The following is a 14,157-nucleotide window of genomic DNA, read 5'->3' on the forward strand; positions in this document are numbered from 1 at the left end:
ACCAGGGAGCCTTCGTACCGTAATCTATCTCTGCAACAATCAAGCCCAGAATTCACAATGACAGAACTGTCGCTGACATTTTCAGAGACTTCCCTATCAAACCTGTATGATGGAGAAGGAACACAATGTGATGAGACAGGAGGAAATAAATTCCCTCAAAAACTGTCCCTCCTCCTTGCCCAGATAGAACTCTACAGAGTGACTCTTTTAGGACTAAATTCTGTTCTTTCCGGACTTGTAATGCGCTTTCTTGCCACCTATTTGAGAGCCGAGCCAAACAAAAAAACAAAAATAAGGAAACAGATTTTTCTTTTGCCGTTCTGCAAAAACTCATTACTTTTTCCTCCTGGCACACAGAAGATCATGTGTGATAAGATCACGATGCAAGAGTTGAGAACAGAGGGAGAAATCCAGCCAAAAATATCAATATACCAATAACAATAAATAAAACAGCATATTCTCACCTTAACTGATGTGCTGGGGGTATAAATAAAGGTGACACAAATATGATGTTATATCATTTCTCTCATAAAATCAACACAATAGAAAAGCCTGGGAACATTTTTACTTCAACCCACCCAAGAAAACTCCCCCAAGATGAGATTAAGTGCCACAGGGACATCAGGATCCTGAAATGGTTTACACAGATCACGACTTGAGGCTTTGTGTGTTTAAATGATGTGCAGCTTATAAATAAGGATTTAATAGGATGCTTTTTAAAATATTAAATCCCATGTCTTTGTAGAAATAGATAAACATTTACGTTGTGAAAATCCCCGGCTTGGATGAAGCCAGGAAATGTCTTATTTGCTAAGGGCTGAAAGAACAAATCAGTATGGGAAAGCTATATAGCCAAAATTTGAAAGTCTTTTTTCTAATACTTTAGCTCCATTAAATTATATTGTTCACTTTATTAATATCAATCCATCCATTATCTATCCCGCTTTTCCTGTTCGGGGTCACAGGGTGCACCCTGGACTGTTGACCAGTCAATCACAGGGCTGACATATAGAGACAGACAACCAGCCACACTCACACCTAAGTTACCAATTAGCCTAAAAATCATGTATTTGGACTGTGTGAGGAAGCCGGAGTACCTGAACAGGACCCATGTATGCACAGGGAGAACAACAATCTCCACACAGAGAGGCCCTGTCTGACAGGGATTCAAACCAGGAACCTGCTTTCTGTGAGGCAACAGCGCTAACCACTGCACCACCATGCAGCCCTTTATTAGAATTGTATTGACTAATATCCTGTACCTGCACAATTTCAATCTCTATCTAATCCTGTCTCCATGTCACATGTCCCCTACCACCTTGCTTCAGCAGAAAGCATGAAATTAAGAAATAAAGACGCTCTCAGGATAAAGATGATTATTATGTGATGTGTCTGGTTATTGCCAAATTTATCACTAAACCGTTCATGTGCTGGAGATAACAGGAAAATCCCTCTGTTCTCTGTGTGTAGAGCTGAAATTAAGATTTTACTGATAACTTTGCAGTCTCTATCTGACTTCCAGCCCTCGTGTAATTTCCTCTGACCATTCCTCTGCACTCTGCATCTCTGCCGTCTATTAACCTGCCATTAGTACCTCTCTGTTGTCAGGGCATTGTTGTTAAATTTATTCTTCTGGTACGTTCACGTCCTATTGTGGCCCCATTTTAAATTAATGTCTGCTACTTTAAAGTTAATCTTGTTTGGGGCTTTATTTATTGCTTTTACTTGGGAGCACTTTGTAACAATGTTGTGAATACTGCTGCATCAATCACATTTAATTTTGTGATTTATAAGCCTGATCCATTATGCAGCTGTTAGTCCTGGTTGTGGAACGTGAGTGGCAGAGGCGTTAATCAATCAGGAGTGCTATCTTCCAGAAATGTGATGCTCAAGGTTACCAACTGAAACAAAGAACTATAGAAAAATATCCGGACAAATATTTCTTAAGAAGCCTAACTTTTGTTTTTCTTTTCATTGTTTGGGGGTAAAAGCATCAACGGTACAGAGGTCCTTTTCTGTTTCGTTCGGAAAAGAGTTTATCCAGGTGTGCCCAATGAATCACATTTTTGAGGGTCTAAATCTGCTCAAAAGCTTAATTTTCACACACAGCAAAGTGGAGATAATTTCAGATCTAAATTCTATATGAGTCATGCATCATACAAAAGGGGTGATGCCAAATGCCTTTATTGTGCCTCTTTAATATTTTTCATCAATTACCCTGCACAGTGTGTTTCATCCAATGTATGCAGTTTGGCAGGCATTTGTACAGTATCATCTCCAGAGCTAAAAAAGTCTCACACAGCCACACACTAACATCAACAGAAACTCCACTGTTTACATTTAAAGTGGAAATGTAGGTGAATTTTGTCAATTTCCAGGGGTCATACATGGATAAAGTCCTCCTAGAGTATAAATCTGATCAAGCTCAAATTTAAACTAGAGCACCTCCTAAAAACCTTCAGAAATTCCCCGTCCATTTGGTATGCATGCCTCTTGAACCAACCAACCAAGAGGGTCAACCTTCCACTTAAATTTACAGGTAGAGGAGACCATAATGACGAAAAGATATTAGACATGTTTAAATCTTAAAGGACATGGCCATGGCAGCTGAGCATGTCATTCTCTGAACATATTAATGTTGCTAAGCTAACCCTAACTCTCACTTATTTTCATGATATGTGGGGCATCTGATTGCAGATACAAGCAGCCAAATGATTTTCCTCTTCAAGGTGGTTGGGCTCAGCCTTAGAGATAGAGTAGAGATAGACCAACCAAACAAAGCTTCTTCCCTTTGTCTAGTCATTTTTTTTAAAGTGCCAAGACATTGGGTAGAAGTGTTTAAATGTTGGGGCGCACTAAATGTATTTTTGGCATATTAAGAGGACTGCCTTTTGTTTAAAAACCTAATTAAACTTACAGACATTGCATGTATTGCCTATGAATGTGAAGCTTGTTGCATGTAATTTAATGGCATTGTGTTTTGAGGATAGAACAAAGTCAGGAGAGCTTTCACAGGGTTTCCTTGTGGCGATTGTTTCAGTTGTATGGTTTGTCTTCATTACTGTAGGAATATTAAACACACTCTGAAACAGTAAGAGTTTTTGGTAAGGCAACAAAACGAATGAGTTGTGAACAGATGATGTTTTTGCGTTAAAAGTCTTAGGTGCATCAGTTCAGTTCTGTTTGTAAGATAAATAACGTAACATATGTAATATACCATAAGTGAGAAGAGACTGCATGTTCACAATGTCACACAAAAAGCAGAAAAAGCATTGTGATCACACAAAATGACTGAATGCGTTTGGTGTAATTTAGATGCCATTTGATGAGACCAGTCTAGAGTCACTGTAAGCAAAAAAAACAAAAAAAAAATGTCAACAAGAAAGCTAAGGCAAACACTGATACTGTCTCAGTCTTACATCAAACACAGAGCGAGCATTTTCTGTCTCTGCATGAGGCCGACCTAAAGAAATCTTATAAAACAGATCTAAAGCGATTAAAGTGATCCACTGCCAGCTGAGGTATCAGTGTGAGAAAAAGCCATTTGCCTTCCTTTCTCCGTCTTTCACACAGAGTGATGCAAGGCAGACAAGCAGCTCCAGCTATTGTCTCCTAAAGCCCTGCAAATCTGCCACAGTCCCCCACCAGCAACGGCTGACTGGATTCTGCTCCTGTGACAAGCAAGTGACAGATCACCACAGAGAGGGGGGGGAGAAATCTGTTCGTAGAATAATGTAGGATGACAGAATCTCTGTAGAATACATCTAGCTGCTCATATGAAAAATCACAGAGACCAGGGTGCATCGCAGCAGACTGTCTCTGTAACATCATACAGGAATGCGCCAAGCCAAACTCTACCAACTACACACACTGATTGGGCTGCACACCTGTAAGAAAGAACACGAAAACTCAACAGAGTAAGGGTTGAAAGACAACCTTTCCATGAGGTGAGAGTTGCCTCTATTTAAAAATTGCCACAGCAACCAAGCAATCACTGAGAAAGCCATAAAAGAAGCTGTAGTCAATCATTTTCATTTCCTTAAAAGTCAAATATCTTTTCTCTTTTCTGACATTTTGGGAAACAAGGCTGTTTGCTATCTCACCTGCGGTTAGATGAGCAGATTGATTATCAATTTTCATCAGTGTGTGTTCAGTGGAGATGAAAGATGTGTTTAGCCCATCTTATCACAAAGTCTGGAAGCAGTAACCTTTCTCTCTCTACTGGATGTCAGAGTCTTATCCTGATGTTGATCTGGATCATCTTCCCCCAGGGGCTGCAACCTCCCCTATCTCTACCTAGTTTACATGTTATACTCTCTCTTTCTCTCTCTCTTTCTCTCTCTCTCTGTTTGTTTGTCTCACTTGTGTTTGTCTTTCCTGTGATTATCTGGCATGTCCTCTTTCCAAATACCCCTTAAAATCTACATCTATCTGTAAATTCTAAGTTTTAATACTTTTTTTTACTCTGTTTGCCTTTTTCTGTATACATGATAGTTCTATCTACTGCTTGTCTTTTTGTCCTGGGAGCTGTATCCTCCTCTGTTTCACCTCCTGAGGTTTTCTATTTTTCCCAGTGTGAAATATTTTTGGGGGGCCAAAAAGCTGACATCCTTTTCAAACGTTTTGTTCATGGACAGTCCAAACCTTGACCGGCTTAGGTACCAGAGAAATTGTAGAAACCAGCACATGTTCACAGTTTAAAGAGTGTAGTGGAACATCTTTGGATTTTTACAAACAATAAATAATCAAATCATTTCAGCTCTGCACATTTTCTGTATATTGATATCAGTATACGATTTAGTTTCAAATAAAGTAACTAACAAACTACAAGGTGGTTGAAGTTCTTCACAGAGCTTCATCAATCCTGTCTTTTCACATTTATCTGAATATGAGTAAATTCAGGAGATTCTTGGATAGAAATGGCCGGCTTGCTGGCAAACGATATAAAAAGTAACTGGGTCATTTTGAAAAGTGAGAGACAGTCGTCAACAAAACAGTCCCCTGACAAAGTCTGTTCAGAGGTTGTTTTGAAGCTTGTTTGTGGTGAGTATTTTCCTCCTTTTTTGGAGGCTAAAAATATCCCTGACCAATATGTTTTGTGAATGCAGGGAGATGAAACAGATCTCAATCCAACTCCCAGAGAGAGAGAGTGAAGAAAGCATATTTCCCAAAAATGTCAGGATTTTCCTTTGAACTGAACAATCAAAGAATCTTTAGAGTTTTAGATTTCACACTGAAGTAGTTTCAACATTGGCTGGCTCACTTTCTATTACGGGTGAAACATTTAAAAGCCCATCTGCCAGCCTTTAGCTCTTCAGTCTCTGGCTCCCAGTAGACCTGCCGAGTGGCTGCAGGTGCATCCTAATGCCATCACTTTCTGAAGGACAGCTTAACAAAGACATTTCCAATCCTGTCTGGCTGATTTTTGCATTCTATCCCCTCTCAATTAGAGACATATGACACAAGCCCAAACACTGGCGCCTGTTTCATTGTGAACTTTTTTCAGCTCCCACAGCAAAGCCTCTGACCATCAGAGCATCCATATTAAGCAGGTCTGCTCAGCCAGACGCTTTGTGAGCCCAATTATTCACCCTTTGTGGCAGGGGGTTTATCCTGCAATAACTTTTTCATATTTACTTTACAGATTACATTTATCTCCTTTTAAAAGGCTTTTCAAAGCTACAGGTGCAACAGACCACGGTCCAACATTTTGAAAGAGAATGTATCCATGTAGAACCCATTATGAATATTTTTTACTTATATAGGCAGCATTTGTACAAAATACTTAAATTCTGAAGCATTATCAAGATTTTGTATAAAATGGTTAATCCTGCATCTTCAGCTGAAGAACTGAAAGTAATGTATAGCTATTTCAAGCATCTTGATGACAAAAAATGTAATTTGTTTGTATTTGTGATTATGATTGAAAATGTCCCTTTTTTTATATAATTTGAAGAAATCATGATTTTTTTCGGATCATGGATAATCTTTTGAAAGCAGGAAGGATGCAGTTCGAGGGTCTCACCATGTTGAGTTTGAGCTCCATGTTGAGGACTCCTCCGCTGTCTAAAACGGGCATCAGGTTAATTGCAAACACGGCCGCTCTGTCGGGTGGAATCGATATATTCGGACCAAAGAAGACGTAGAAGTGCACAGAGAAGGTGTCCAGCTCATTGCGCAGAGTCGGGCGGATTGGCCAGCACTTGTTGGTGTCGGCGGTAGGAGCGAGGTAAATGATGCTGTCCTCGGAGCTGTGCAGGTGACTGGCATTCTGAGACAGGCCGGGCAGGGCGGCCATTGACATCGTGTCGGAGAGGGAGAAACCCATCGCTGTTCCAAAAGACTGAGGCATGTTCATGGAGGAGCCGGGCTGCGATTGGTCCTTTGACAGGTTGGACTTGGAGCAATCTAGTCGGAGGAGGAAGAAAGCAAAAAAAGGAAATCAATCAGACGGATTCCTGCATGAGCTAAACATTGTAGATTTAAAAACGTGCCTTCAACGTTTTGTGTTAATATTCCCTATTAAATAAAGCAAACTGGGGTGGGGGGGGAATAGTTATTTCAACTGTTTTATAAGAAGCTACATCTTCTGCAAATGTTTGGAATGATCCCCCTTGGCGGGCTCCTGTGCTGTAAACATAAAGGTTTCAGCTCTGTACACTGCTTTTTAATGAGACAGGATTCACAGTAATTGCAAACACTATGCTTTCACTCAACACAAAGCAACTCACTGCAAAATGGTCATTGATGGCAACTGGCAAAGTACTATCAAATATTCTCAATCCCCAAGGGGAAAGGATTTCAAAGGCTTCTCTTGCTCAGCCTGGTTTGCATAGAGTTGTCTCAGAAAAGGTTTGAAGTATTTTGATGTCCATTCAGGCAGTTGAAGCGCTCAAAATACTGGAACACCACATACTGGAGGCTCGCAGCAGATTTAACTTTGGTAGAGACAAAGAAATCTGTGTAATACCAGAAAGACTTATATATATAAAGCACATGCTACGTTTCACGACATACATAATCCAAAGAGTTAGTTTGCTTTTATATACAGCATGACACGTACAGTCTCTTTGATGCCCAGTGATCTATTTAGGGCAAGACACCTGCTGTGAAAATACTATTAGACAACAATAATAAATAATAAAGTGCAACCTAGTTTCCCCACTTCCTGTCTCGCCTGCTACTGTGATACCTGTAAATTAGATCAAATTCAATTGAAGAAACCTTTATCTGAGACAGTGCATAATAACAATAGCCAATAAGAGAAAGAAAGCTTGAGAAGGTTAGGACACCAGATGGTCCCTGAACCTGAGGTGTTCTTCAATTTAAATCCAGAAAAGGTCAAGGAAGATCTGCCTGGCAGGCAGGGAAGATAGTGTGCATAATTAGTCTGTGTTGCCATAGTGACAAAGTGCACTGTATAGTGTCCAACAGAAGGAGGGGGATCGCTACATGGGAGTAGACTTCCCGCAGATTTGTGAGCCCTCCCTGTGGAGTGGGCATAAAGAATATCTCAGCTCTCCACAACCTCCAAGCAGCATGCAGCACTTAAGCGTGGCATCACCAGCTCTCCGAGGAGACCCTGAACGCATCGCCTCAGTTTGGACTCTGCTTTTTTATGTACAAGCGTCTAAATGGGCTGGCAGCGTCTGGCCTCCCTTCTCCTATCGCAACACGGCCAAAATACAATTTCTGCCCCGCATATCCATAAGAAACATAAGAGTCTTGGATTGGATAAAAAGACAATTTAAAATGTTTGCTTTGATACAAGGACAACATTATACAAAGAATGACTCATTTTCTGAGAGCACCTGTGCAATTTGAAAACCAAAATCCTTTATACTTTGCCGGTGTGATTGATTTTCAAATATTGGATGCGAAGTGCTGCAGAGATTTACTCTGAGCTGTTGTTTGGCCTAATTTTTGAGTCCTCCGGTTTATAAAAGACACCCTTGTGTCATCTAAAATTACACATCAAAAGCAGCAAGAAGACAAATTATGAACATCGCTGGAAACAAGAACCCTGTAGTGAAAAGCATTATTACGATTTCCTTGAAAATCGCCAGGAAAGCAGAAAATGAAGAAAAAAAACCATTACCTATAATTAAATCATTAAATGATTCTACTTAATTTTCTAATTTTGTCAAACAATGTCATCTAAGAAAACCGATTGCACATCACAGTATGAAAAACTGCAGTGTAATGAAAAATATAGCGCTAAGCCCTGATGTCCTGCTGTTACGTTAAAAAATTGTATAAATTGTTGGATTATTTAAAAAAAAAACTTAAATTGGTTAACAGTAGCATAAAGTAAAAAGGCAGAGATCAAGTACACTTTAATGATTTAGTCTACCATTATTTAGAGACTTGCAGATGTAAGGTAAACCGATAAGGAGTGTTATTATCTTCCTCCCAACATCTCTGTGTTGATTTTGATATCTCAAAATTACTTTTCAATCCACAACTTGCAACTTGTTTGGTTAATAGTCAAAATGTTTAGCCGACCCTTCTCTCACCCTAAACATGCCCAAATAAGACAAAGTGCCAATGAAATAACCTACACAGGTTCAAATACACTGTGCATATAATCAAACAGCAATCCAGAGTATTATGTTGCATTTGCCACAAATGAATGATTTAGCCTTTGCCACATGGATCTATGCCATCTTGCACGAAGCCGCCAACTCTTTTTTTATCACCCCGGTGCTGTGATGTCTAAAGCACAGTACCTTTTGTAATTTGGACCCGGAGATGGGACATACAGCGGTTGTAATTGATTCATTGATTGTTAGTCATGATGCTATCAGAGGCCACTTTTTGTGAATTCTTGCATCTAATAGACAGCTTGCTTGATGACCATGTGCCATTGGTGGTTAGCTTATGTTATCAAACTTAAATGAGATATTTCATACTTCAGTTATTCTTCTATTATCACACTTTGTTGTTACATTTAACTATATTTCATTCTTCAGTCATTTTGAAATCTTTCAATAATTTCACAGACTCAATTGCTACAGTTGTTCTTTTTTTATATATATACTGTTTTGATTGTTTCTACTCGTGTGTCTATTGTTGCAGTCTTGTGTGGCTCTGTTGTCCAAGACAAATTTCCGTCAGGGGACAATAAAGCTTATCCATCCATCCATCCATCCATCATATAATTCATAAAATGTACTTCCACAAAACAACTAAGATGAAGAACAAATGATAAAAGGCCACTAGCTGCCTGGCCAGACTCTTAATGTCATATTAAAAGATTGAAGATTTGAAGATTGTGTTTTTGTTCATATTTTCTGATACAAGATGAAGCCATTTGCAGCGTTAGATCAGGAAAGCCTGCTTTACCAGTTAGAGTAAGTATACATCACACTCTGCCTGTAAAACAAACTCACCTGTGATCTGCACCCCGATGCGGAAGTAGACGTTGGAGTTACTGAGATATCTCTCCACCAAGATGTAGTACCATTGCTCCCAGGCAGGAACAAGGGTGTCTAATTCACATGGGTTCCACTCCCTGCAGTCGAGGGCACTTGAGTTATGCACAGGAGGCGCCCGCGCTCTTATCTTCAGCACCACGGGACAACTCTCACTACTCTTGTTCCTGGTGCTGCAGTTTACCAGCTGAACCTTCACCTTGGATATATAATTAGGGATGAACACTCTGCACAAGCACACACACACACACACACACACACACACACGCACAAACACCCAGATAAAAACACACACAGAGAAGCATGTTTAAGCAAGTTATTATATCAGCATAAGTTGTGCAATATATCTGATAGATAAAACATTTAAAGGTAATGTTCATTAGTGTTTTTCTAGTTTTATAAATGATTATTAGATACAAACAGTAAGAGCACTTTAGAAAAAGCAATGTCCTTCATAACTTCATAATTAATGTTAAAACTGTTAATTCATGTTATTGCTCTTATAAACTTCTAGAAAACTGTGCTTACACAAACTTTTGTTATGATGCAAAAACCATTGAAAAGTATTTAATGATATACATACACAAGGCTAATAAACTGACATTTCGATGCCATTCACATCATTTCCTATGCAGACACTTTCAAAAGATCATGAGAAAAATAAATATAAACCTTGAGCATTTCATAACGCTCTTGTTTACAATACCGTCGTGACTTTTCGAGAAGAGGAAAGAGATCAGACTAGAAGCACACTTCACACACAAATCTGCGGTTAGCTCATAAAGAAGACTGTATGAAAATCATAACCTGAGAGGCAGATGAGTGGGTGGGCTGGGGATGTAGAAATTAAAGTGTATTTCTCTTTCAGAAAGTGCACAAAAAAAAGAGTGTAATGTCAAAGCCTGCCCCACCCTCACTTGTGGATTTGGAAACTCATTTGAAAGATTTACTTATAAAGTGCAGATCTGTTATGGGCAGGGATCATCTGGTCGATGAAGTATCCTGGATAAAGCACCGAAATCCCAATCAGCTTCTGGACGATGAGCTGAGGCTGGAACAGATACTGGCATTCTTCAGACAGACCCTGCACAAGTAACACAGCAGGGGTTCAGATGGTGTTTAAGTGGTTAACTCAGCAATGTTTCTTAAAAGCCGGTAAGGAAGAGATTAGATATCATGCAGACTGGCTGAAAAATCCCTAATGGCCTGTGTGCGTAAAGCCTGTCGCCCTGCTGGATTAATATCACTCTGTCCTCACATTGACTGCCACACAGCGTAACATGCAACCGCTATTTCACTCGTGTTGTTCTGAACCATTAATGCTTGATGTGCATTACTCTGTGAGATGAGCCGAGCCGACGGAACGACCGAGAGGCACGAGCCGTGAATTGTTGATGTGCATGATCTGCTGTAAAATTTGTTTTAGAAAGAAACCGGGGCCCTTCTTGCGCTTCATTCAAAAGGACAGGTGTGAATGCCAAATGAGGTCCTTCATTTCTGTCAAGCAGTCTGCAACCCACCCTGCTTGAGTCACAATTACCGTGACATGTGGCATTAGTCGGGGAGCCGCCGAGGTGACCCTTTGATTTATTACAGCCTGTCAGTCTGACCTGCACATGTGTCATTGTAGAGCAAAATGGGTTTTAATTAACGTGCAGCCAATATGGGATTTTGAAGGCCAATATTTTTAAATTATAACTGCAGACAGATTTTGATGACATTCAAATGCTTTAAATATAAGAATGAATGTACTTCCCTTACATTTTTAGTCTTGGCAGGAAGTTGAAGCCTCTAAAAAATCTATTTAGGCTGCACTTCACCTCCCGAATAGAAACTCTGACTAATTGCTTTATTTAAGCTCCTTCAGTGACGCCCTGAGAAAATGAAATTTTAAGGAAAACTCTGGGGTTTACAATAAGTTTCTCCTTTATTAGTTCCACCTGAACAATCCATTGCAATAGTGCTGCTATATGCACAACCTTTGAGAGCTTATATCCAGCTTTGTTGAACTCTATAGCCATCTTTGAGTCAGTAATTAGAAGTGATAGATTTTGTTATATTAAGTCAATCAATCACTTATTTGTATAGCGGCAATTCATAACAAGTGTCATCTCGAGACGCTTTACAAAAGAGCATCTGTGATAAGTGAGGTTTAAGAGAATACACATTTATTTTTTAGCTCTCATGGATTTTGGCAAATATTATATAAGATTGTATATGATTGTTAGCATGTATTTATTAAGCTCACTTGTTGTCATTTTATTTTAGTTATAAAACCGACTGAAATGTCTTTATTTGACCTTCAAATGCAAAAGATGCCGTCTGGAGGAAAATTGTAGTTTCTATGTGGATATTTTCAATGCTTTTAAGCTCTGCAACGGGGTTGTTGTCAAAAAACGCAGTATACAAGACGATGCCAACACAGCGTCTTTTTATTTGATTTTTTTTACATTTTCCACATCAAAGATCCATGGTAAGCGATATGTTTGCCTATTAAAAGGAAGCAGGATGACATTTTCCACACAAAAAACAATACTTGTATGTACAAGACAAGAGCAGCTAAGAAATAAAGAGTGTCCAGAGGGGGCGCCAAAATCAGCATACAGCATAACCTCCTTACGGTAGTTTTAACTTTCCCACTAAATTCCCACAACCCTTGCTTTATAAATATGCTACCACAGCCTTAAATGACAGTCTCTTAAATTGGATATAAGTTTACTTAATGGACACTGATGAAGTTGTAACATCTTAGTCCAGAAGCACAAAGACGTTTGTTTGGATTGGTAAACGTGTGATATATTTAACTTCAATATATATACGTCCAATCAATGACCTCACTTCATCTAAGCTCTTTATGAATATGCATTGAATTTAAATTTAAGATGCAACTAGTTACTACAAGCAAGTGATTGAGCATGATCCGCATGTAAAATGTTGCTTTTTGTCTTCCTAAAACATAATGAGATTAAAAAAGAGTTAATTATAAAAACAAAACAATATCCTAAACATTGAGAAACCACAAAGAGGTAAACATGTCAAAGAATTCATAGTTGTAGTAGTAGATGTAGAAATATGTTCATATAGAAGGATTCATTTAAATGAATACATTTTTGTGAAGTGAAGAGAACCATGTAGTGTTTCTTGATTGCACTATGGGGATTTTTCAAAGAAATATGAAGTAAAAAGCCTCTTCTAAATCCTGTGTGCTTGGATCAGCTTTTGATTTGAGGTTTTTATAAATGCAGTGTGCATTCTCCCTGTTTTGCTTGCACTCCTTCCTCCCCGTGTTTCCTCTCTGAAATGAAAACATCACATCTTGGCTGCTGGAGAATTGCTTCAGGAAGCATAATTTGGAATAGGTATGTTATTTCCATCTTTACAGTGTGTCATTTGAGGCATGTCACAGTTTAGCAAAGGCAGCTTTTATTCCCAGTGCTGCCATCACAAACCCATTTTTTTTTTGTACATGCAATTTTGATAGCAACTTCTGATGATGTTTTTGATTGTTGTGAATTCCAGCTGCACCTTTGCCAGCCAGAGGAAATCACAAAGGAAGCACAACTGAACACCATGCCAGCGACATACAAATTGCCTGAAATGGAAATCAGCAGGTGTTTATGTGGCCAAACAGGAAAACGTGATGAGATGAAGAAAAACTCGGTGACTCTGTTCTGCCTCTTTGAGCTCTGCAGCACAAAGTGGAATACTAATCCCAGCAGATACTTACATCATTTTTCAGTTAAGTAACCATGAAGAAAATGTGTTGGCTGTAGATCTCATTTAAGATACATTACATAACACGTTCACACGAATAATTCTGTTTAACTAGCCTCTTTTACAGAATGATGTATAACAAAGCTGAGATCAAAGCTTTTCATTTGCTGCTTTAAACAGCTCAGGCTGGGTGAGATGTTCATCCTACATGTAGCTCATGCTCTAGTCAAGAAAAAGATGGTCTACAGTGATTGTCAGTCCATCTCTTTGTGTCCACACATTTCAACAGCTACTGGGTGGATTGTGAAGAAAAGAAATCCTGAATTACTTTTTTTTCTAACACCGTTTTTGTCACCATATACTTAACTTGTCTGATAATAAATCTTATAATAATCAGATAGATTAGCCCATTGCATGTCAATTTGGTAAGCATAGCTCCTGCACAATGTGCCCACATAATAGTGACTGTATATTAAGCACCACTATCATGTTAACATGTGGTTTTAAGTGTGATAATATGATCAGTATTGAATGAATAGCCATGAAACTGTGACATTAAAGCTTTTCACGTCATGATTTTATTATGTTTATTCAACCACTAATTTGTTTGGTTTACAACCGAATATCTGCAAAGTGTTACATTCCCAGCATCCTGAGGTGTACTGTTAGCAAACATTGTACCTGCTTGAATTTACATTGAGAACATGTTAACATGCTGATGTTTGAATTTAGTTCAGCGCTTTTCCTACAGCATCAAAGAGGTGCCATGCATTTTATGCAGTTGGCATGCAAACATACGCGACTAACATTATAAACACTCAACCTGATTTAATTTTCAATGAGAGCATTTTGGCATGCTGATGTTAGGCATGTTAACATAAAGCTAAAATCATTTTCTGTAGCATCCAAGAGCTGTGAGCCATGCTGTATAATGTTTGTCATTTGAGCTATAGCACAGGGAGTTGTGTGTATGATGTCTCTGGGGCACTTTTCTACCTCTCTGCATGTT

The 14,157-nt window shown here is 38.9% G+C and overlaps 1 protein-coding gene across 2 annotated transcripts in view; it reads right to left on the reverse strand.

Moving 5' to 3' along the window:
* Positions 1-14,157, reverse strand: part of tmem8b (transmembrane protein 8B) — a 39,902-nt gene that overhangs the window by 18,890 nt on the left and 6,855 nt on the right. For both annotated transcript variants that reach the window (XM_020652246.3, XM_065948748.1), the window contains exons 4-6: positions 10,385-10,518; positions 9,393-9,661; positions 6,026-6,408 (exon numbers count right to left, since the gene is read on the reverse strand). In XM_020652246.3, the coding sequence (XP_020507902.2) occupies positions 6,026-6,408; positions 9,393-9,661; positions 10,385-10,518 (786 nt within the window). The remainder of the gene's footprint in view (positions 1-6,025; positions 6,409-9,392; positions 9,662-10,384; positions 10,519-14,157) is intronic.

The sequence above is a fragment of the Labrus bergylta genome, chromosome 2, assembly GCF_963930695.1.
Source record: "Labrus bergylta chromosome 2, fLabBer1.1, whole genome shotgun sequence".
NCBI lineage: Eukaryota > Metazoa > Chordata > Actinopteri > Labriformes > Labridae > Labrus > Labrus bergylta.